At 41.9% G+C, this 24,360-nt stretch overlaps 2 protein-coding genes across 4 annotated transcripts in view; one reads left to right on the top strand and one right to left on the bottom strand.

Moving 5' to 3' along the window:
• Nucleotides 1–8,899, bottom strand: part of USH1C (USH1 protein network component harmonin) — a 108,292-nt gene extending 99,393 nt beyond the window's left edge. For 2 of the 3 annotated variants that reach the window (XM_024110622.3, XM_024110623.3), the window contains exon 1: nt 8,729–8,899. In XM_024110622.3, the coding sequence (XP_023966390.2) occupies nt 8,729–8,764 (36 nt within the window). In that variant the 5' untranslated portion in view covers nt 8,765–8,899. The remainder of the gene's footprint in view (nt 1–8,728) is intronic. The other variant, XM_042858803.2, reaches the window with a different exon arrangement.
• An 11,615-nt stretch (nt 8,900–20,514) lies between these two features.
• OTOG (otogelin) overlaps nt 20,515–24,360 on the top strand; it is a 169,766-nt gene continuing 165,920 nt past the window's right edge. The window contains exons 1-2 of the mRNA XM_065592102.1: nt 20,515–20,571; nt 21,449–21,503. The gene's annotated coding sequence lies outside the window, so the exon portion shown is untranslated. The remainder of the gene's footprint in view (nt 20,572–21,448; nt 21,504–24,360) is intronic.

Genomic DNA, 24,360 nt, shown 5'->3' with positions numbered 1-24,360 from the left:
TTCCTCACTCTGTAACAGTGCATTCACTTAAACTAGTGTCAGATTACAAGGCTTCCACTTTGCTACCTGCACTAAAATAAAATTAAAAAAAAGTTCAGATCTGTCACATGCCAATTTCTGCCTTCTGTGAGACCCATGAAAACCCACTGGCCTCCGTTGCAACAGCAGATTACATCACAGAAATTTTGCTTTTAGACAAGATTAATGTTTATGAAAACATAATTTACATCTAAGGTAAAGTTACTGTGACAAAAAGTCCAAGGACAAATGTGAATGTTTAAGCATATTCCTTTTATTCTAGGTTTACAGTATCTTTGCATTACATTTTAAGTTAAATGAATGCTTCACATTGCATTATAAATCTCTTCCTGCCCTCCAAAACCAGCATGATTCCATATATAATTGATTACCTGTGACTTTCCCTCCCCTGCAACGAAACACTTACTGCGCAATTAAAAGTTAGACACTTATGCACAGGGCAAGATTGTTTGACTGATAGTATAAATGAGCAAATTGCAACAGTGAACTTCAGAATCCAGGAAAGAAAATGTGTGTAAAAATCTAATAATATGGTTGCACTCATAACTTGGTGATATACAATGAGCCAAATTCTCCATTGATCAACAGACCTCCAAGGGTTTTCACATTGGGTGTAAATACAACACAAAATCTGGTACAATGGATCTAAGCACTGCTTCTAGCTAAGGTGCCACAGAAGGGTGCTTAAGAGTCTTGAGAAATAGGTCCAAACCACTAATAAATTCTCCCCACAGACCTCAGACCCAAAACAGCAACCCTTCTCCCTGTGTGACTGGAGGACAGACCCTATAAAAATGGTACACCACTTACACATGCTGTGCATCAAGGGTAGGCTTGGAAAGATTGTTAGTAAATGTCAATTTCATTGTACACACAAACTGAAGAAAATATATTTCCAGGGACAATCATAGAAATTTACAGATAAGCAAAGAAAGAAAAATGCTGGTTACTAGAGTTTGATTTAAAGATATTTATTTTGTATATTTTGACTTGCGGTGTTGAGTTTTCCTAGTTTTCAGTAGTGGGAGGGAAGAACACAGTGTCTAAATCTTGCTGTTTCTTCTAACACAACATACAGCCTTTTCTCTCTGTCCATTCCACCAAAATTCTCATCAAAACCTTCATCATTTCATTGACTTGATGACCACTACCTCCTCCTCTCTGGCCTTGACAAAGGCACGCTTGACAAAAAGGTACTCCAGTCCATTCAAAATGCTGCTTCTAGGATCATTTTCTTGGCCTGTTGCTCTGACTGTGTCCTATGACCCCTCCCCATCTACAACCCTCCACTGGCTTTCACTTTTGCACTGAAAACATACACCACTTTTTCTTCATCTTTTCATGGGTGGGGCCTGCCCTACCCTAATGATCCATTCTGGCCTTCAATCTATGAAACTCTACCTATAAACTCTAAACCCTCCCAACAATACCAGCCTGTAGTGCCTGCTCATCAAATTTTCCCCTGCAACACCTTTGTGCTCTGTCACATACTACTTCTTATGCATGGAAGAAACTCCCCATAAAAATCTGCAAAGCCACCCCTGGTATCATCTTTAAAATTTCTCTCTCCTGTGATATCTACAAAACACTTGATGAAAACTAGGCAGCTTGTGTGCTGCAACTGCAGTGTTTTCCATTCAACATTACCATTTTTCAGCAGCTTTGTCTCCCCTACTCATTGGACTGTTGTATCCATCTGTTGTCTCTTGTCTTTTTGCTTACGTTGTAAGCTCTTTGTAACAGCCATGGTCACTTTGCCTATCACAATGGGTCCCTGTTAGGGACTCTTCCCAGAATGGATTTAGCCTAATAACACAAAATATCAGCATTTTATACCAATCTAATCCTTGAGAAATAAAAACATGGAAGACACTTGAGAGGAGGAATAGGGATATACCGTTCCATAGATTTTAAGGCCAGAAGGATCCACTATGATCATCTACTCTGACTTCCTGCATAACACAGGCAATATAATTTCACCCAGAGATTCCTGCATCAAACCCATAACTTCTGGTTGAGCTACAGCATTTTGATTTTTTTTTTAAAGAAAAATCCAAGACTTCAAGCGATGAAGAATTCACCACAGCCATTAAGTAAGGTGTTGCAATGGTTAATTACTCTCATTCTTAAAAATCTGTTCCTTATTTCTCATCTGAACTTGTCTAGCTTCAGCTTCTGTCCGTTGGCTCTTGTTATGTCTTTGTCTGTTAACTTAAAGAGCCCTCTACTGACAGAAACCTCTTCCTCATGTAGGTATTATAAACTATGATGAAGCCTCCACCCTAACAGTCTCTTTGATAAGCTAAAGAGATTGACCTTTAGCCTCCCGCTATACACACACTTTTTCCAGAATTCAAATAATTCCTTTAATTCTTTTCTGAATCCTTTCCAATTGGTCAATATTCTTTTTAAAAAGTGTGGACACCACAACTGGGCATGGCATTCCACGAACGGTGTCCCTGATGCTATATCCAGTGGTAATAACACTTCCCACTTTTCTACTTGATATTCCCCTGATTATATGTCCAAGGATAGCATCTGCTCTCTTATAGCCACCACATTGCATTACAAGCTCATATTCAGCTGGTTACCCACCATAACCTTTATTCATTTTCTGAGTCACTGCTTTGAAAAATAAAGTCCTCTAACATGTGACCTAAATTTTAGGTTCCTAGATATTTGACCTAGCATTAGCTGTATTAAAAACATGTGTTGTTCAAGTAAATCCAGTTTACCACGTGATCTAGACCAGTGGTTCTCAAACTAGGGTCCGCGCCGCTTCCTACAGCCCCCATTGGCCTGGAGTGGCGAACCACGGCCAGTGGGAGCCACGATCGGCCAAACCTGTGGACGCGGATGGTAAACAAACCGGCCCGACCCGCCAGGGGTTTTCCCTGAACAAGCGGCGGCCCTAGTTTGAGAACCACCGATCTAGACCTCTCTGCAGAACTGAGCTGCCTCCTCCACCAAGTTTTGTCATCTGCAAACTTTACCAGCAATGATTTGAGGTTTTCTTCTAGATTATTGATAAATATATTGAATAGCATTGGGCCAAGAACAGATTCTGACTAGAAATGACCCCACTGGATGATGATTCCCCATTTCCTTTAATTTCTTATGATTTGTTATATGAAACATTGTCATTTATATGGGTTAATAGACCTTATGGGCCACATTCTAATCTCACTTAACCCAGTTTTACACTGTTGAAACTCTGCTGATTTACGGTAATGATTAACATCAGTGTGAGTGAGATAAATCAGATCTTTTGGTTTATTGTGCACCAGATGGCAAGATATTGTATATTTTGACTGATTCCAATAGATTATACTTCAACTGCATTAATATGGGTAATAAAGAGATGCTTGAATGCTAAAGGTGGTGCAGAATCAAAAGAAAACAGCAACTATTTTTCTGATTTGCCCAGTACTACAAAAATTAAGGAAAACTGTAGTTCTGCTGTTGGTTCTTTAAATGTCAGACTATTGTGGATGGTTGATTGCTTTTCAGCTTAGGTACAGAATATCTGCTCTAAATCTGTTAAGAACATTAAATAGATTATTTGCTTTTATTTGTTGCTGTAAAACAACATTTTATTGCAAACAAAAACAGACATAAGAAGCAGCAAAAGACAACATCAGCCTTAAAAGAAAAAAACTTTTAGGAAAAGATCCCACTCACACACTTAAGGCTACACTGTCTGGCCATACAGATTTTGCTACATACAGTTTTTAATCTTTTTACTACCCTAATTCCCACACATCATGTTTTCACTGACAGTCATGGATTTTGCATGGTCACAAAGAATCTCCTTCTACTTCAATGGAGAAAGAAACACACTACATGTTCATCTTCCTCAGTACAGTGTTCAACTCAGACTTCCCCCGCAATCACACAACACAGACTGCATACTTGTGCACATATATCTACCCTGCATATTTGCTAATGTTGCTGAGATTGTAATTAATGTTTTCTATTACGTATATTGTAAGGGAGATTAGTATGTTTCCTTATCTGTTGGAGGTAAAAGATGTGAAGACTATAAGTGGAAAATGTATTGTGTGGGTGTTAGGTCATGGTGAAGAGATGTCCCATAAATTGACATTTCCTTGCTTTTAAGAACATAAGAACAGCCATACTGGGTCAGACCAAAGCTCCATTCAACCCAGTATCCTGTCCTCCAACAGCAGTCAATGCTAGGTGCCCCAGAGGGAATGAACAGAACAGGTAATCATCAAGTGATCCATCCTCTGTCACCCATTCCCAGCTTGTGGCAAACAGAGGCCAGGGACACCATCCCAACCCATCCTAGTGAATAGCCATTGATGGACCTATCCTCCATGAATTTATCTAGTTCTTTTTTGAACCCTGTTATGGTCTTGGCCTTCACAACATCCTCTGGCAAAGAGTTCCACAGGTTGACTGTTTGTTGTGTGAAGAAATACTTCTGTTTGTTTGTTTTAAACCTGCTGCCTATTAATTTCATTTGGGGATTCCTAGTTTTTGTGTTGTGAGAAGGAGTAAATAACACTTCCTTATTTACTTCCTCCACACCAGTCATGATATTATAGACCTCTATCATATGCCCCCTTAGTTGTCTCTTTTCCAAGATGAAAAGTCCCAATTTTATTAATCTCCCCTCATATGGAAGCTGTTCCATATCCCTAATAATTTTGTTGCCCTTTTCTGAACCTTTTTCAATTCCAATACATCTTTTTGAGATGGGGCGACCACATCTGCATGCAGTATTCAAGATGTGGGCATACCATGGATTTATAGAGGCAATATGATATATACTGTCTTATTATCTATCCCTTTCTTAATGATTCCCAATATTCTGTTTGCTTTTTTGACTGTCACTGCACATTGAGTGGATGTTTTCAATGAACTATCCACAATGACTCCAAGATCTCTTTCTTGAGTGGTAACAGCTAATTTAGGCCCCATCATTTTATATGTATAGTTGGGATTATGTTTTCCAATGTGCATTACTTTGCATTTATCAACATTGAATTTCATCTGCCATTTTGTTGCCCAGTCACCCAGTTTTGAGAGATCCTTTTGTAGCTCTTCGCAGTCTGCCTGGGACTTACCTATCTTGAGTTGTTTTGTATCATCATCTGCAAATTTTGCCACCTCACTTTAAACCCCCTTTTCCAGATGATTTATGAATATTTGAATAGAACTGGTCCCTGTACAGACCCCTGGAGGACACCACTATTTACCTCTCTTCACTCTGAAAACTGACAATTTATTCCTATCCTTTGTTTCCTAACTTTTAGCCAGTTGCCAATCCACGAGAGGACGTTTTTCATTGGGTAGTGTTCCGGCCACTCCCATTTCTTTTCTTTTCTTTTCTTGGGCAGTTGCACTCTCGGAGGTTGGGGCGGCAAAAAAACTAGAGCTGACCCTGGTAGGATGTCACACTTATTCAACCTATAGTATTTATTGATATAAGAATTAGCTCAGTGAAAACCAGTGCAGTCAACAAACCCAACCAAACAACATGTCAGGATGCATAAGGAAAATACTGAAAATGTTATAATGTCATTGTATAAATCAATATATGCTTACCCTATCTCAAAAGGATATAGCAGATATTCGGAGACAGATGACAAAACCTAAGGCATGGAAAAACTTCCATATGAAAAGAGATTGGACAGATTGGAACTGGTTAATTTACTTGGGAGTCCAAGTCAGAGATTTAGGACAGAGTTATAGAGAATAATGAATAATACAGAGAAGATCAGCTGAGTACTTCAATTTACACCCTTAAAATACTGTACAAAAAACAAGAAGGAATTCCATGCAATTAAAAAGGAAACAAATTTAAAACTGATAAAAGAAAACACTTGTCACATTGCATAATTAATCAGTGGAACTTGCTACCACAAGATATCACTGAGGCCAAAAACCTGTAGGATTAAAGAGTATCAGATGTTTATATGGATAAAGAGAACATCCACAGTTACATTAGATGCTAAAAAACCAAAAGGAATATAAACCCTTGTATTTCAGGAAATAGGCCAACCTCTGGCAGGCATCAGAAAAAACTTCCCTAGGAGCAAGTTGTTCCATAATTGTCCATTATTGGAGTTTCTTTCCTCAGAAGCATCTAGTACTGGCCACTGTCAGAGACAGGATTTTTGACCATTGGTATAATTCATTCTAGCAATTCCTGTTACTATCAGTGCAGGCATTACAGGTTTAAAAATCAAATGCATTATTAGTAGAGTGATGCAGAGACAAAAAGATACTTTATGAAAGTATGAACACTCCATGGCATATGCAAATTTGTGTCTCTCCTAAATGAACTTCAATAAATGCACCATTAAATCTAGAAGGGATGCAAAATAAACCAATAATGAACAGTGACACGTTTTCTGCCCTTTCTAAATTCTGACAAGCTGGAAAACAAATAAATTCTAAGGAGTCCTTGGTACAATGAACATCAGTGGCCTGGTTGTTTAACATAAGTTAATTAGAACTGCCTTTGCATAAGGATATATATGAGCTATGACCTGAAGGGTCAAATGTTCACAGGATCACATGTCTTAGAGTTTATATAACCTTGCTGCTGTTACAGAGAATGCTTTGAAAACTAAATGCAGACACTTCATTAAGAAATAAAACATTATTGACAGAGTCACAAAATAGGGTCCATTATATGGAGATACCATACACTCATTATTTCAGGGAATACTTACTATAGTTGTGTAATTTTGTGGATTGTTTTCACACTATTTAAATCCATTTACATTTCTTTGCTTTTAATTTACAATATTAATAAAATTTATCACTCACAAAATAATTTAATTATATGTGCATTGTAATCTGATATTCAGCTAAGATGTATTTATTCTGTAGAAAAAAGATTATGAAAAATATCAAAGGTATGTGATCTCAAAAACTGTAATGCAACTGAATACAGTATAATTAAACTTTCCAAGGCATACTGCAGGGTCCATTTGTTTCCCCTGGCCTTTGAGAAGAGTTAGAGGAGACTGAAGCATCTAGGCAATATGTTGGGATGTAATTTATACTTAGAGCTTCTGCCTGGTAGAAAGGAAGAACTGATTAACATTACAAAATCAATTACAAATGTCATTTAATTGATAGGAGACACAGAACCTGTGTAAGGGCATATTCTAACTCAAAAGAATAAATATTTGAAGTTATGGATTCAAAACAGATTAAAATTAATATTACTGCATCACTAAAACCATGTGGTTTAACAGATTAAGCAAGAGGCCTTATGCTGAAACTCTTTATTTAGGTGGGTAGTCGTTACTCTCACATTCATCCTAGTTACTTTCACGGAAGTATGTTGAGAGTAAAGATTACTTGGATGAATATTTGTTAGCAGAACTGGACCCAGGATGATTTATAAATTATTGCCAACATGAAAGGGAATAGGTCCAACGTCCAAGACCATAATTATTGCCTCAGAGACACAGGGCCTATCAGATCTGTTGCCCAACCCAACCCAGAGTTTGAGACAATGATGGTTAGCAAGGCAGACATTTTATTAGACATTTGTAATCATTTGGATATTTTAATATCAAAACATATTCAGAGCCTTAATTTATGTTTCCCTATAGGTGCTTCTTCTGGATCCGGCTACCTCAATCTAGCCAATTTATTTATGAAAGCTTTTATTACAATTTTATATTTAATACATAAAAAGCCACAGAGGGGAACTGCAAAAATCAGATGCCTGACAGAGAAGATCTTTAAAGGTTGGACTGTATTGGAAACTTGAAAGATATTTTAAGTAGTTGCTTAAGGCTGAGCTCTGATGCAAGACTCAATTTCTCAAAAACAGACGTTTGCACACACTGTTATGGGCCTCACCGAATGAACATTTGTATTGGTAGATTACAACCTTACATGTCATGCAAATTGGGTTGCTAGATACATAAAGAATATTTGCACATGATTGCGCATGGCCGACTGGACACATAAAAGTAAGACCAAACAGAATTCCTCTTCATCATTGGCCATTAATGCTGGTTACTGCAAATGGTGATTATTTGGCCTTGAGCTTTCGGGCCTGGGTTTACTTTCCCCATTGTGAACTGGCTAGTATTGATTTGATTTGACTCAGATGAAAGAAACAAAACAGCATTTGTTTAATAAACGCAGCCCTGCCAACTGCCAAGTCTCACTTCTTCCAAGGGACACTTATTTTTTCTGAAGGATTTTTAAAATCAATTTTAAAAGTCTTCTCTTCTTTTGAGGGAGTATGTTGGGTGTTTTTTTTTCAGTGACATTTATCAAATTAACGGTAGAGTTCTTGTTTGTTTTACACCGCCCCGGTTTGGGAGCCCTGTAATCCAGGTCAAATTCAAGAGATGGAAGATGGAGCCAGCCAATTTTTCCGGCAAGTTTCAATCAAGCCATCAACTTTCTGTGCCTTGAACTAGAAGCCCTGCCCGGGAGTGAAGTCCCAGTCCTCCCGGGAGAGGTTTTCTCCCCAGGGCTCAGGGAGAAAAGCTTTGTTCTGCAACAGGTACTTCACGTTCACCCCCTTCCCCAGGATCCGGGTTAATTGATACCAAGAGTCCATAGTCCCAGCAAAATGTCTCCTCGCCTCTCCCAGCGAGCGGCAGCCACCGAGCCGGGCAGTGTGGTGAGAAAGTTGCCGATTGCAAGGGCAAAGCGGGGCTGCAGCGCGCTGCTCTCTTACCTTGTGCCTGAACTCCCTGGCTACCTTCCGCTCCATGGCAATGGGGGGCCCCGAGGCTGCGGCTTTCCTCGGGCTTGTTTCCTGCTCACGGGCAGCTGCTCCTGCGGCTCCGCCTGGTCCCCGGCAGAGAGTCGAGGGGTGCAGAGCCCAGGCCGTGCGCTAGAGGGAGCGGCGCGGCTCTGCGTGAAGGGCTGGGTGCGGCGACAGTGCACCTGCAGCTCAGCAGGGTGCTCACCACTTTCAGTCCCTTCTCCTCCTGGCTGTCCTCCGCTTCTATTCCGTCTCCCTCCTCTCCTGCAGGTAACCACTGACACTCAAGAATCAGAGCGAAGGAGCAGAGAGAGCCCCGACAAACACATAGCTGCTGAAGCTCAGCTCCCCTCCTCCCCTTTTAACCCATTTTTGTAACTCTTTCTTTTCCTTTTCCCAGGCTAGGGGAGTCACCGACTCTATTTGCTCCCTTGCAGCTGCTTGTTGCAAATTGGTCACTGCCCTATGGTCAGCACTAATAATTTAACAAAACACGAATCGGGCTCCCCAAACCGGGATATTGACTTACAAATCATGAGTTTTCTTAAAAAAAAAAAGAAAGAAAGGGGCTTTTGGGGGGGGAGCTGGTGGGAAAGGGGGGGATTTGAACCTTTAGGGTACACTCAACCAGATTTTCAAGCATTTCTCTGCATCCATGACAGCATTGCCAACTCTCAGGATTTGATCACAAGTCTTGTAATATTTGGTGTTTTTCTTAAAGCCCTAGGTGAATACTCAAGACGTTTCAGCTTTCATAAAAAACAAGAAGTTTTCAGCCTTTGTACTTATAAAGAAAAACTTGAATACCTGAAGCTCAAACGCTCTAGCACCAGAAGGCAAATAAAAGAGAACCCAAAGTTTTTTGTTTGTTTCTTGGGGCTGCATTGATTCATGATTTCTGAATGCTTGGGGTTGTCAGTATTACCACACGAATAATGATTTTTTTTAATGGATGTTGAGAGTGTCTCATAAGCCCATCTTTCCTGGGGCTGAGGCTTTAATAAAACCAACAAATATTGCCAGACTAGTGATAAAAATGACTAGAGTTGGCAACACTGATAATTCTCTTGGGTGAGGCTGAGGGCATGAAGAATCAAGTGAGAGTTTATTGAGCCAAAACCCTTGGCAATTTCCCGTTTGAGTTTTAAATCGTGGCGTTCTTGGTATGCCGCTCTTTGACCATACCAGAGTGAAGAGGATCAGCACCTTGCACAATCTGGTTGACAGTTTGTAAAGCATGGGTGACATCAGCAATATTATTTATAAATGCAAAATATTTTGGGCCATAAAATAACTTTTCATCTGAAAAGAGCAAGTCATAAACACTGTGGCGTAATTTAAATGACTTTTCTTGCATCCTATCAATACAAATCAGATGCAAAGTTATGACAAACTATAAAAACAAGTCTGCCAAAACAAGGGAATTTAGATATGTTTGTTTGCTATTTTTCAGTCCTTCCTTTAGTACCTAATTATTACAGCTGACATGGGCCTGATCTTAATTAGGAGAGCAATCCTTATTCAGATGAGCAGTCCCACCGAAAACAGTGGTTACCCATGTGAGTAAAGTTACATACATGCTTAAATGTGTATAGGACTGGGGCCTAGAGCTTCTGAAAAGAAAAGCAAGATTGGGCCCATGGTCAGGCTCATTGAAGTCAATAGCAAGTTTTCCATTGATTTCAGCAGGCTTTGGATCTGGCCCCAGATGCAATTCCTTAAAACAATGGGAAGAATTGAGGCAGATATGATAGCAGCCTCACCTCTGCAGCCTTTGCTTTCAACCTGGTCCCACTTTAAATAATTTTTTATGTTTTTTCAGCAATACACATTAATTTACTTAATAAATATAACCTAATAATATGCATTTCTATAAAACAATGTTACAGGGAAGTTACATTATAATAAATATGTTAGCCACCAGGACAGCTGGGGTGGTGGTGTGGGATTCTGATTGGGGCACAACAGCAATGCAAATAAATAAAAACTCAACTTAGATGGTCTCCAAAATACATTTTGTTAAAAACAAACTGTATACTTATACATTATGAAATGTGCTGTATGCATATAAATTGTGCAATTATAATGTATATGTACTAACAGGAATAAATTGCAGACCAAGGGAAGACTAGGGTCAAAATTCTGGTCCCCACTGTGCTCAATTTGCATTATTTTGGAAGGACAAATGGAGTTGGAAACTGACCGCATGTCAGAGAGTTGGCTCCTGTACCACCTTCTCTGCATCCAGTGTGTGTATATAGCTGGCAGATAATTTATCGGAGATGTTAAAAGTTGTCTGAGTTTAAACCTGACTGGGGTAAAACCTGTAACTGGCTCCCTCTCTTCTGCCTCACTACACCAGCAAAACACAGGCACTGCAGAGGATGTGGATCTAGGACTCTTGCTAATTATATTTAAGAGGACAAGAATGACAGATTCAATATATCCACAGATCTTTAGTAGAGACACATAGTATTTTCCTGAAACATAGACAAGAGCGTGACCCTAATGAAAGCCAACACACGGCTGAATGAAGAGTAAATGTACATAAAGAGTTGACAAAATATTTGATGCAGTTTATATTATAGATGGAGCTGGTGGCACTGCTTATAGTCAAAGTTGCCTTACACTTTCCACTATAAAATCCTGTTTTCAGTTGCTTATAAGTTTACCAAACTTGGACAATTGATGCTGTAATTTTCAGTGCCTCAGGCTGATTTTTTAAGTTTCAGATAAAACAATTCAGCTGTTTCCAAAAAGGAGATTAGTGGAAAATACGCTGTTTAGTCCAAGTTAAAAAAAATCCTTACAACTGTTTGAAATGCTCCAGCACCTCCATGCTTTGGAGCAAGGGCTTTACATTAAGCAAGAAAGATTGCACCTTGTACTGTTCCCATGAAAAGTCACTCAAATTAGGGCAAATTATAAGCTTTTGAAAACCTCAGTTCTCACATGCTCATTAGAGCCTTTGGGAGTTTGATGGCTAAATGCTGTGAAGATTCTCCTTGTACTGAGCATGCACCATCTCACAGCAGTAGGGGCTGAGAAGAACTTCCCTGCACTTCTCTCTGCTAGTGGCAGCTGATAGGCTGCTCTCAGTCCTATGCCCAGTACCACAGCTGTTGTGTGTCCTGCTGGCACCCAGCCAATGTGGAGAAGAAAGCTGCCTGAATTGAATGCAGAAGGGACAAGAAGTGGACCTGGTGGAGGGAGTAGATGAGACAGAACTTGGAGTGGAGAGACTGGAACAGGGATTTCATGAGTGGGTGGGGCTGGGTGGAAGAGCCTGGGAGCCAGGGGTGAGGATAAACAGAGACCAGATTGGGAGCTACAGAGACCAGATTGGGAGCTACTGAGACCAGACAAAGAGCTGGGCAGGGGAGACTAGGACTGGAAGCCCTAGAGGACTGAGATAAGACAAGAAGTTGGAGGTGCAGCAGGGGAGCCTGGGTTAAGGAACCTGGGAGACTGGGGTGAAAAGTTTGGTGTAAGGCTGAGATTGGATGAGGATCCTCGAGAGGCAGCCTGGCAGGCAAAGTGAGAGGAAGATTAGGATAGACCTGGAGCTTGAAGAGAGAGTTTAAGACAGGAATTTGGAGCATGGGGAGGAGAAGGAAGAGGACTGGGCCAGGGACAGGGTTGGGAAGCACAGGAGTTGAAGGGTCTGTAAGCACTAGAGAATACTCCCTGACAAAACCTGGGGTGAAACAAAACAAACAAACAAAAAATGCACATCCTTAACTTTATTGCAGGTTGTATCTTCGTTAGTCCTAGAAAGTAAGAGAGGTGAGTAAGATCCTTTATTGGACCAACTTCTCTGGAGGAACCGGGTGCAAGGTACAAGTTTTCGAGCTATACAGGGATCCCAATTGCTTGCTTCATTTGAAGTGACTGCCCCCAATATGTCTTGTCCCTTCTCCTTAACAATCTGTCCCAACTTGTATTTAGCTCAGGCACTCTGCTTCCTTCTCCAAACATGAAGAAAGGCTCTATGTAGCTCAAACTTTGTACCTTCCACCAACAGAAGTTGGTTCAATAAAAGATTTTAACTCACCCACCTTGTCTCTCTCATACTTAACTTTAGTCACATGAGCAGGCCCAGTGCCTTCAATGAGACTACTCATGTATGCAGGACCAGGGTATTAACATGGGATTGTGCCAGATAAATGATTTTCGTGGGAATTAGATGCTTAACCAGCTTAGGCACCTTTATACATCCCACTAGGTGCCACTGTGCATCTTTGGGTGCCTAAATACTTTTGAAAAGCTACTCCCAAGTAAACTGATAGCATGCATTGCAACACACTGGCAAGTAGCTTCTAAGTAGAGGAGTGAGTGATTAATATGGTATTTCAGTACAAAAACTTTCATGCCAGACATTTTCATTTCAGAATGCAGAAATAGATATGCAATATATTTTAATTCTATCTCATTCAAAGGTGACACTCTACACAAAGTAATAGTCAATTAAAAGTGAAATAATTATGATAGTATTTTTAAACACTGTATATCTGAGACCACAAGGCCCCATTTCAATCTTGCTTGCACCAGTCTCTCCCCTGCCCCCTGCCTTCTCCCAATCAGCATCGCTCCATTATCTAATTGGGATCAGAATCAGGCCAGTGTGTCCTAACCCAAATCTGCTTCAGTCCTCTCAGGCTGATCTCGTCTTGGGTAATTTCCCTTGCTAGTATCATTTAGAGTAGCAGTTCTCAAAGTGTGGGTTGCCACCCCATTTTAAGGGGGTTTCCAGGGCTGGCGTTAAACTGGCTGGGCCCCGGACCAAAGCCCGAGCCCCACTGCCCGGTGCTGAAGCCTAAGCCCCAGGGCTTAGGCTTCAGCCCTGGATGGCGGGGCTTAGGTTACAGGCCCCCCCACCCAGAGATGAGGCCCTTGGGCTTAGGCTTTGGCCCTACTGCCCAGAGCAGCAGGGCTCAGGCTTTGGTCCCTCCTCTTGGGGTCATGTAGTAATTTTTGTTGTTAGAAGGGGGTCATGGTGCAATGAAGTTTGCGAAACCCAGATTTAGGGTTTATTCTCTTCTCACTTACACTGGCACTACAACAGGGTAACTCCAATAACTTTAACAGAGTAGGGTTACCATATGTCTGTATTTTCCCAGACATTTTTAGATATTTAAAAATTCCTCCCGGACGGCGATTTAAGATCTAAAAAGCCAGACATGTCTGGGAAAATACGGACGTATGGTAACCCTGTAACAGAGCTACTCCTGATTGACACATGTAAATACAAAGAGAACAAAACTTATAGCCTGCTTGCTTCCTCCTGTAGACAGAATAGCATTTTGCATAAAGATATAGATGTGATAAAACAGATACCACCATACACAAGATGGAAGGAATGAGAATCAGTCAAATTCATTCTGTGGGCAATGCCTTTACTCAACTCCTTTAGAAATTGCCCTAAATCCTTCCAGCTGATAATGCCAAATTGCCTATTGGTAGATCAATGCTAGCCAAATCTACTTCCTTCTGTATGTCATTAGACTGTGCCAATGCCCTCAAAGCCTTGTCAATGCTACAAAGATTTACCCAGCACTGACACTGCATCAGCAAGGGGAGCAGCTGAAGATGTTTTAGTTTTAAGTGTAGACAAGGGGAAAACTGTATTCAGCACCATTTCAGAAATCATTGTTAGAGCAGAGGTGACTCCATCATACAAACCCCTTGTCTTCTCCCTGTAGCAACTCCAACACCAAAGGGCACTTAAAGGCTACTTCTTCCAAGCACAAAATGCATGATCTTATCTTGCCCTTGTCTCCTACATAGATAAAATAACATGAAAGGTATCAAGAAGACCAGTTAGACATAATGTATAACTTATCTGCAGAATCCACAGCTACAAGATATTATGGAGGCAAATCTTTTTGTAAGAGGATTAGACATATAAGTTTGAAAGATAAAATAGCTATTTTTTTTCATGCTTCAGGTAATAAATTGGTCAAGTGAAGTCAGAAAGAGCTTCCTCCCTGTAGTAGTGGTAATGCAGCATTAGGTGTATTATGGAGATTTTATACCTTCTCTGGAGCATCTGGTATGGAACTCACTGGAGACAGGATAATGCAGTTGATGTACTATTGGTCTGGTCTGGTAAGACATGTCTGACACACACTCTCTCTCTCTGAAACAGCATGCTTGAGATCTGGTAAGCTATGTGATAGTTCTGAAGGTTACATTACTTCAAATATAAACCATATTAAAATTTGATGCAACTCTTTTTCCTTGTTAGCTTTGGGGCAGAAATTCCTTCTTAATAACAAATATAGCACACACACACACATCTAAATGGGCTTGTTGTTGGTTTCAGAGGTTGTTTTTTGATCATTAAGAAAGTGGAAAAGGTAGACAATGCAACCCTTATTACTTACAACCAGTAGAAAGCAAAAACAATGAGGAGTCCTTGTGGCAACTTAGGGCTGGTCTACACTGGGAGGAGTGGGGGGAGAATCGATCTAAGATACGCAACTTCAGCTACGTGAATAGCGTAGCTGAAGTTGAAGTATCTTAGATCAATTTACCTTGGGTCCTCACGGCACGGGATTGACGGCCGCGGCTCCCCCGTCAACTCCGCTACCGTCGCTCGCTACGATGGAGTTCCAGAGTCGACAGGGAGCACGTTCGGGGATCACTATATTGCGTTTCTTAATGAGATGCGATATATCGATCCCCGATAAATCGATCGCTACCCACCGATACAGTGGGTAGTCTGGATGAACCCTTAGAGACTAACAGATTTATTTGGGCTTAAGCTTTCATGGGCTAGAACCCACTTCATCAGATGCATGGAGTGGAAAATACAGTAGGTATAAATAGACGGCATATGCAAATCCATGCATCTGATGAAGTGGGTTCTAGCCCATGAAAGCTTATGCCCAAATAAATTTGTTAGTCTCTAAGGTGCCACAAGGACTCCTCGTTGTTTTTGCTGATACAGACTAACACGGCTACCCTTCTGAAACCTGCAACCAGTAGAAAGGTTTCAGTGAAAAACAACCTTGCATACTTTTATAGTTGGTCCCAAAAATGGATTGCATTATCTATTTTGCCTGTGTCAGCTGGATCCTGTTGCTTTTGATCTGTTTTCATAATTCCCATTGATGTCAGTACAATCAAAGTCAGTATACCTTGTGGGCCAGTAAGAGGAGATGGTGAATAGGGGTCCTGCCTTGGACTGAAGGCTGTGTACAGCCTAAAATACCTGTTTGGGATTATTCAGAAATAATTGTGTAGAAATTAAAGGAGAAACCTTTTAATGTCTGTCTTTCTCACTTTCAATCTCCCCAATGTTTAGAGATTGATATTTTCATCAAGAATTCCATCATTTCAGTAAAAATGAAACACTTGTTGCAGCAAGAAATACAATCCACAGGGACAAATTACAAAGGGAGAAAAAAAATCTTTTTAATGACTTACTGTTAACAGACTTCCTAAAGCAGTCAGAAAAGGACTCTTTTCATTTGAGACAGTTCTCACCTGGCACTGGCAGCCTCTAAAGCTTCTGTTATAAGATATGCAAACCTGAAGAATGAAGGGGAGTGAGGGGACAGCAGATGGAAGAGGGATAGAATAAAGAAGAAGGGAGGGAGACAGAGAGAAGGGATCAAAAAGAGAAATGATAGAGGAAAGAGGGAAAGATAGAAGAGAGGAGTGAGAAGTAGAAAGAGGTAGGAGAGAGGGGAAGGTGGGTGTGAAAAGTATTTCCACACAGAGGCAATGAGAGAGATGGAGCGCAGGAGTGTGAGTTTACAATGAAAAAGGAGTAGGGTTACCAGAGGCTGTGGAAGTCACTAATATCAGCCTAGCCCTACCTATACTCTGTTCTCTCTGCACCTCTTTCTCCCTCTCTCACTTTGATGTTCAATGACAAATTTGTAGCTATGAAACTTTTATACTGATGCTAGCATAAGTAATCCTTCTATTAAGCCCTGAGGAATACTTGCTGGAAGCTGGTGACAATTGCTTGAAGGTGATAGTGGCAGATCCTTCTAAATTCTCAGCAGCTGGGTCTGGTACTTGAGTTTAGCCATGACAAGCTCTAGCTTCTTTGAATTTTTTGTGTGGCTGTATGCCCTTATAGGGTGCAGAGGGGAAGGGCAGCAGAGGGTTACATTCTTATTTCAGAATTATGATACTGCTAAGTATTTTTGAAATATTAGGAATTTCTCAGCATGAAACAGATAATAAATGTGAATAACCTGAAAGAAAATTCATCAGCAGAAACCATTTCCCTGAATTTACCACATATCTAGGTGGGAGGAATTGGAGGTTGATGAGTAAAACACAAAACCCACCATATCTTCATTTATTCCCAACGTTTGTTCTCTTTCTTTAGTATGGGGTTTCCCTCTTCTAGGAACTTTCCCCCCTCCCATTATACCTTCCTGAGACTGGCCTTTTAAATTTGGCAGAACTAAACAGCTCCAGATTTAAGTAGCCATTTAGTAACTAGATGCTTGTTGTATCTTTCTCTCTTTACTTTTTTTTTAAATATTTCTGAGAAACTGGTATATTTGTATTTGAATAATGTACTGATATGTTATCAGTTCTCTTAACTGTGAGTTTTATAGAAAGCTTCCTGAACACAACCCTTTATTCATAGTGGATTTATCTGACTACTTAGCCATGTATATACAAATATGATTTACTTTTGCCTGAATCCATCTCTTCTGAAATAGCTATTAGTTTTTGATGGATTCTAGTGTTAAAATTTTTCATGTAACTTTTCTGTCTTCTCTCTGACAGGATTTGATCTTGTAGTCCTGATATGGCTGTTGCCTTCAATGGGAGTTGTGCTTGGGTTAGGACTGTACAACAGGTCCTTACTGTGAAATGAAGGAAAGCTCTGGTGATTGGACTCTCTTTTAGAAAGACTTCTCTATGTGTTCTTCTATTTGTACAGTACTTGCCTCTACATATGGCATCTGACATCAGTAGGATTAGAACAGTTGACCAACCCCTGGTGTAATCTACAAAGGATGGGCAGCAGAGACATCTCCGTTCAGTCACCATTCTCAGTGATTCTGGAATGCCTTTCCCACTGCTTGCCAGAATACTGTACAATTGTGATATCCTTCCAAGTAAGACTCAAAGCTTTTGTCTTGTTTTAATTTATGCTGTTTTGCCCTTTTTTAGTATCAGGTGATCTTCAGGGCACAGTGCAAAGCTTTTGTTTAATTAAGGCCTTTAAGTAGCTCCTGCAATTTGTCTGTAAGATTCTTATCCCAGAATTCTGCATTCAGTGCAGCTGTAGGCTTGGACCCTCATTGCTCATGGTTACATGTAGAGTATACGTTTATAAACATGTAGTGTATATTGGAGTGAGTTGTTGGGGTTGTTTAGTTGGTTTTGCTCCTGCTATTGGATATCTATGGCCAAGTTAAAGTTTTTACTAATTTCAAAGGTACATAGAAACCCTTGAACGCATGCATGTAAGGAATGGAAGTTTTTATCATGGACATGATAACATAAAACACGGAAGCTTTTAATATTTCCATGTATTTGTCTTTAATAATACTTTCCACTTCTCCATTAGCTTGTATCTCTAGTGCCAAATCAGAGGATCTTGATGTACTTTACAGGTATTCATTAATTTAAACTCTGCTTTCCTCTGGGAGGTGTAACTAAGGGCCTACTCCTGCTCCCATTGAAGTCAGTGGCAAAACTATAATTAATTTCAATAGGAGCAGGAGTAAGCCCTAAAAGCCCCAATTCCTGCCATGAACTCCTAGTGCCCAAGCCCTGGCATCTGCATGGTTCCAGGTGCAAAATCAGGTCCTAAATGATGTGCTGAGGGTCACAGAGTAAGTCTATAGCAGAACGGAGAAGAGAATTTATACCACTGGACTTCTAGTCCTGTTTGACTACTAGACTATACTCCCTCTCTGATACTGTTTATACAAGGAAGTTTCTGAAAAGATTTAGTGAAGTCTCCCTCTGTACTGCTGAAACCAAAGCATCCCATAATGTTTTAAAATAACATATAGAAGATGGAAAAATATCTCAGAACATAAGAACTGCCATACTAGGTCAGACCAATGTTCCATCTAGCCCAGTATCCTGTCTCCTGACAGTGTGCAGTACCAGAGCTGCAGAGGGAGTATACACAACAGGGAAGTTGGAGTGATCCACCCGTTTTTCCCTCCTGGCTTCTGGAAGTCAGAGGTTTAAGGGGTTGCATTCCTGACCATCATGGCTAATAGACCTATCCACCACAAACTTTATTTCTTTTTTTGAACCCAGTTACATGTTTGGCCATCACAACATCCCATGCCAATGAGTTCCACAGGGTAATTTGAGCTGTGTGACACAGTACTTCCTCTTGTTCTTGTTAAACCTGCTGGCTATCAATTTCATCTAACACTGCTCTATTCACTTTTTCCACACCATTCCTGATTTAACAGACCTCTTACCATATCCCCCCTAGTTGTCTCTTTTCTAAGATGACAGCCCTAATCTTTTTAGTCTCCCCTCATATGGAAGCCATCCCATACCCTTGATCATCTTTGTTGCCCTTCTCTGAATCTTTTCATACAGTGCAGTTATGGTCACAGTGATATATAAAAACATCTTATGCAACTGTTTTATGTCTTTGATTTAAATAATGAAGATGCCCCTACACAGCTCTAGACACCCCAATGTGTACAGTACGTAATATTACAATGTAACCCTAACACCATTATTTTGGGGGCTGGATTAGGTGACCTCTCTAACTCCCTTCCAGCTACTCTTACTTCTCTATGATTGTTTGAAATCTTATCTGCTGACCTTGGTAGCAAAAATAAATGTTTTAGTCCTGTTAGAACTGTACAGCCAATGAAATTATGTGAGAATGAGCTCCCCCATACTCAAATTACTCTTTATTACTGAGAATGCACAAGCCAGAAAAAAATATTTTTCAGCCCCCCAGGTGTGTTTGTCTGGCTGGTAGTTAGAAAACAAAATCAGGTAGTTTTACTGGTAAACAAGGCCAATGTAGTCTGGATTCACTGACCCTGGATGAGGATAGAATCCCCTGTTACCGAGTCACTGTGCAGACTAGAACTGCCCTTGAGGTCTCAAGTGATTGTGAGGGAGTCACCGAAGGGAAGGAGGGGGTGGGACCAATTGGGGGCCTTTGATAGCGGCCGAATTATGGTAATTGGAGGAGGAGTCCCAGCGCCCCAGACGTGGGGTGCTGCGGAGAGGTCTGAGCGTTGGAGAAGGGACAAGGGGGAAAAGAAAAGCCAGACGTAGGAAGAGCAAGCGAGGGCTTGTCCGCCCCGCTCTTCAGTGCTGTGAGCCCAGTTGCGCTGAGATGTGCCTAGTGTGCAGGTAGGGGAGCAGGCGGACCGGCACTACGTCGCTTTCCGCCGGAGAGCACCTGCCTCCTTCTCCGGGGGAGTTCAGCCTCCCGCTCAGTCCAATCGGATGGGGCCCCACTTCCAGCCCAAGTGGCTTCTCTATGTTGGGCTCTTCTGCGTCTGGATCTCCCAAGGTGAGCTGCGCCTCAGGAAAGGAGGGGCGCTCTGCTGGGAGGGGGGGTGGCTTCGTCCCCCGACCCCTTGGGTTAGCGCACTTCCCTCTGCCTTTCTCCGGTGGGGGAGAGGAGCCGCAGGGCAGCCCCCGGGCGCACGCGGCCCGCAGGGTACGCGCAGTAGGTAGGCAGGGGATGGAGTCTCGCGCCAGGAAGAAAAGTGGTCGCGCTAGAGCTCGGGGGGAAGCAGCCCTATAGCTAACCCTGGCTACTGTCTTACAGCCCCGTCTGCATGGAGCGCCGGGGCGCAGCCCGCGCCAAGCGGGGACCCTCTGCTCCCCAGGTAAGAGGCTTCAATGTATTGGCTCGTTATCATCTCTAATGGGGGGGGGGCTGCGATGGGTCTATTGGCGCCCATCCTGGGTGTCTTTTCTTCTGCGCCCACCAGAGCTGCTTCAGCTACCCTGGGGGGTCCTTGGGGACCCCCATTCCATCCCTCCCTGCTGCCCCTCCAGGGACATCTGGAGCCTGGTCTGAAGAGCAGATGGGATTCTTCCCCCGTCTTGCATGGCGAGGGGGGAGGAGGTCACAAAAGCCCCTAGAGGAGGAGCCCCTAGTCAGGGAACAGGCTGGACTCTCTGTGATCTGACCTGTGCGCTCCTCACGCTGGGCAGCCGTCGGGGGGCTCAGTGGCTTAGGCGGGCCGGGCCTGTGGATTCAGGCGCTGGAGGAGCCCCCGGGAGCTGATGGCGGGCGCTGTGGCAGGGACATCGGTGTATCCCCCCCCCCCCGGAGCTGGTGGCGGGCACTGTGGCAGGGACATCGGTGCATCCTTCCCCGCCTCCCCCCCGGGAGCTGGTGGCGGGCACTGGGGCAGGGACATCGGTGCATTTCCCGCCCCCCCCCCCCCCCCCAGGTGACGGGCGCTATGGCAGGGACATCGGTGCATCCTCCCCCCCCCTCCCCCCCGGGAGCTGGTGGCGGGCACTGTGGCAGGGACATCGGTGCATTTCCCGTCCCCCCTCCCTCCCCAGGTGACGGGCGCTATGGCAGGGACATCAGTGCAGTCCCCCGGGGTCGCCTTTGGAGCCTGAGAACGGCCGCCGCCCGCAGCCGTGTAGGTTTGAAGCGCAAACTCGCTGTGTGACGGTTACGCCTGAGTAGTAAAGGTGCGGATTACCTCCGCCGAACAGACCCAGCCTTGTTCTTCTCTTCCCCAGGAACGGCAGCCGTGCAGGGCCGCGGAAAGGAGATCCCGCTGCGCCTGCAAGGCAGGTAGGCGAGGCGCAGCCACTCACCTGGGGGAGACCTTCTGTGCAGGGCGTGCTAGTGCACAGCTGCAGCTCGGGCCACAAGTTAGCTATTCATGTGTAAGAGGAGGGAGTCCACCCGCTCAGAATTTGGGCAGCGCTTATATTCCATCATGTTCTCCCGATCTGGGAGAGGAACTCAGTTTTCTTGTCTGTCTGTGGCAGTTAACTGTGTTAGACAAGTTGTGCTCTCACAGGGATACAGTGAGCTCTGGTTGTCTTTAGCCGTGGGTGGTCCTTTGCCTTTATGATTTATCGAAAGATTAGTTGATGTGGGGGAGGGGGAAGAGAGGAATTGTGCATGAACCGTATCAGGAAGAGAACAGGTACATCGACTAATGTGCTTAAATGTTAGACATCCTTAAAATAGCATTTATGAGTACTATTTCTCCCCATGCTAATTCCCCCCCCCCCACACACACACTGTTACTCACACCTTCTTGTCAACTGTTGGAAATGGGCCATCCTGATTACCACTACAAAAGTTTTTTTTCTCCTGCTGATAATAGCCCACCTTAACTGATTACTCTCTTTATAGTTAGTATGGCAAAACCCATTTTTCGTGTCCTCTGTGTGTATATATATCTTCCTACTGTATTTTCCACTGCATGCATCTGATGAAGTGTGTTTTAGCCCACAAAAGCTTATGCTCAAATACATTTGTTAGTCTCTAAGGTGCCACAAGTACTCCTCATTCTTTTTGTTGATACAGACTAACACTCTGAAACATTTCTGGTTGTGTTTCTAATCTGAAATGATGGGGAATCCTGCTGCATTTCCTTAGCACATTGCCAATCTAGCTAGCCATGTCAAACTAAGATTTTAGAAGGTGCAAATTAATGGGCACTGTAGAAGAAAATAGATTTTTTTTTTTTGAAAATTGAATCAATAATGTGTGCTGAAAAAGTTCACATTTTATATTTCTTCCACTAAGCATATTGAATTGATGGTCTTTAGCAACATTTCATACAGGGTAGTACTTCAAGGATTAATGAGCAGTGCATAGGGAAGAGTATTATCATTGCTTTCCACAAATGATGCCAGCCTTGGAAAAATTATCTATCTATCTATATCTATATCTATAATTTGAGTACTGTGAAATACTTTGTTCACTGGGGTACTATCAGTCAGTGCACCTGAAACATTTTGTTGGATCTGATGATTTTTTTAAGAAGACTGACAAACCGATTTCAAACACATGATATAGTGTAAGCATAACTAAATAAAAGTAAATTTAATTTAGTTCAAATTTGGAGTCAATAAACTTCCTTTTTGTACTTCAAACCCTTCTAGCAGCATTAAAAGACTTTCCCTATTCCCTGTTGCAGCCATAGCAGCAGAATGTCAATAGTTTAATCAAGGGAAACAGATAAACTGTAGGTTGAAAACCTCTTATTAACAGTGATTGGATATATTTAGAATTTCTGGGGAAAATGGGCTTCTTCAGCCTTTAGAACATAATCTTACAGCATGCAGAATGTCATCAATTCAGTGGGAACTGAGCTATGTCCCACAGTGAATGGATCTGGACCCTTTGTTACTAAAGCAAAACAGTTAGCTAATTGCAATATTAAATAAAAGTCATGAGCTAACAACATTAGATTTTAATAAATTAATGCTAATTTTTGTATGTATTTTACTTTGGCAACAGAATACTATCCTATTCAGCTTGCTGCTGAAGTGCAATTTCCCTTATTACTTTGCATGCTTTTCTGTCTTTGATTAGGGGGGGAAAAATCCCATTTTGCACCCTTTAATCAGGTTCCCAGAAGGGAATCTGGTTCTTTCTCCTCTTTCTCTTCACTGTTTGTTTCTGGAAAAGTTCAGTGGAGAGAAAAATATGCTACACAGCCACAAACAGGTAATTAAGTCAACCACAGATAAAGTCAAAGGCTTTCTTTAAAAAGGTATTCAGGGAACAGTAACTGGCTCTTTGTTCCTTCTATGTTAGACTACTGATCCTAAATCACTCAGCACAACCTTTTGTGGGAAATACTGTGTATATCTGGTAGATTTAAAAAAGTTAGCTACAGTCAGCACTTAATTATTGAGACGGGAATACTGATTAACTTGTGATATTAACAGTAGTAATCCTATCTCCTTTTGAGTCTTCTAAAAGTGTGTTACAAAACTGTAAAAAGGGCTTGAATGTTAAAACTCTTGAGCATGAAAAATTGTAAATAAAGTTCACCAAATTTTAAGGTCATTTTATGTGGACATAGTTGTTATGGTTTAATTAACTATATTTAAGAACTTAAGAATGGCCATATTGGGTCAGACCAATGGTCCATCTAGCCCAGTATCCTGACTTCCAACAGTGACTGTTGCCAGATGCTTCAGAGGAAATGAACAGAACAGGGCAATTAATCAAGTGATCCATCCCCTGTCATCAAATCCCAGCTTCTGGTAGTCAGAGGTTTAGGGACACCCAAAGCATGGGGTTGCACCTTGGCAAGTAGCCATTGGTGGACCTATCCTCCATGAACTTATCTCATTCTTTTTTTAAACCAGCTATACTTTTGGCCTTCACATATCCCCTGGCAACAAGTTTCACAGGCTGACTCTGCATTGTGTGAAGAATTACTCGTTTATATTTGTTTTAAATCTGTTGCCTGTTAATTTCATTGGGTGACCCCTGGTACTTGTGTTATGTGAAGAGATAAATAACTCTTCCTTATTCACTTTCTCCATACCATTCATGATTTTATAGATCTCGCTCATATCCTGTCTTAGTCATCTCTTTTCTAAATTGAACACTCCCAGTCTTTTTAATCTCTCCTCATATGGATGCTGTTCCACAACCATAATCATTTTTGTTGCCC

This window comes from Chrysemys picta, chromosome 4, assembly GCF_011386835.1.
Source record: "Chrysemys picta bellii isolate R12L10 chromosome 4, ASM1138683v2, whole genome shotgun sequence".
Taxonomy (NCBI): domain Eukaryota; kingdom Metazoa; phylum Chordata; order Testudines; family Emydidae; genus Chrysemys; species Chrysemys picta.
Note: the sequence above shows the minus strand (reverse complement) of the source record. Positions and strands in the feature narration are given on the sequence as shown.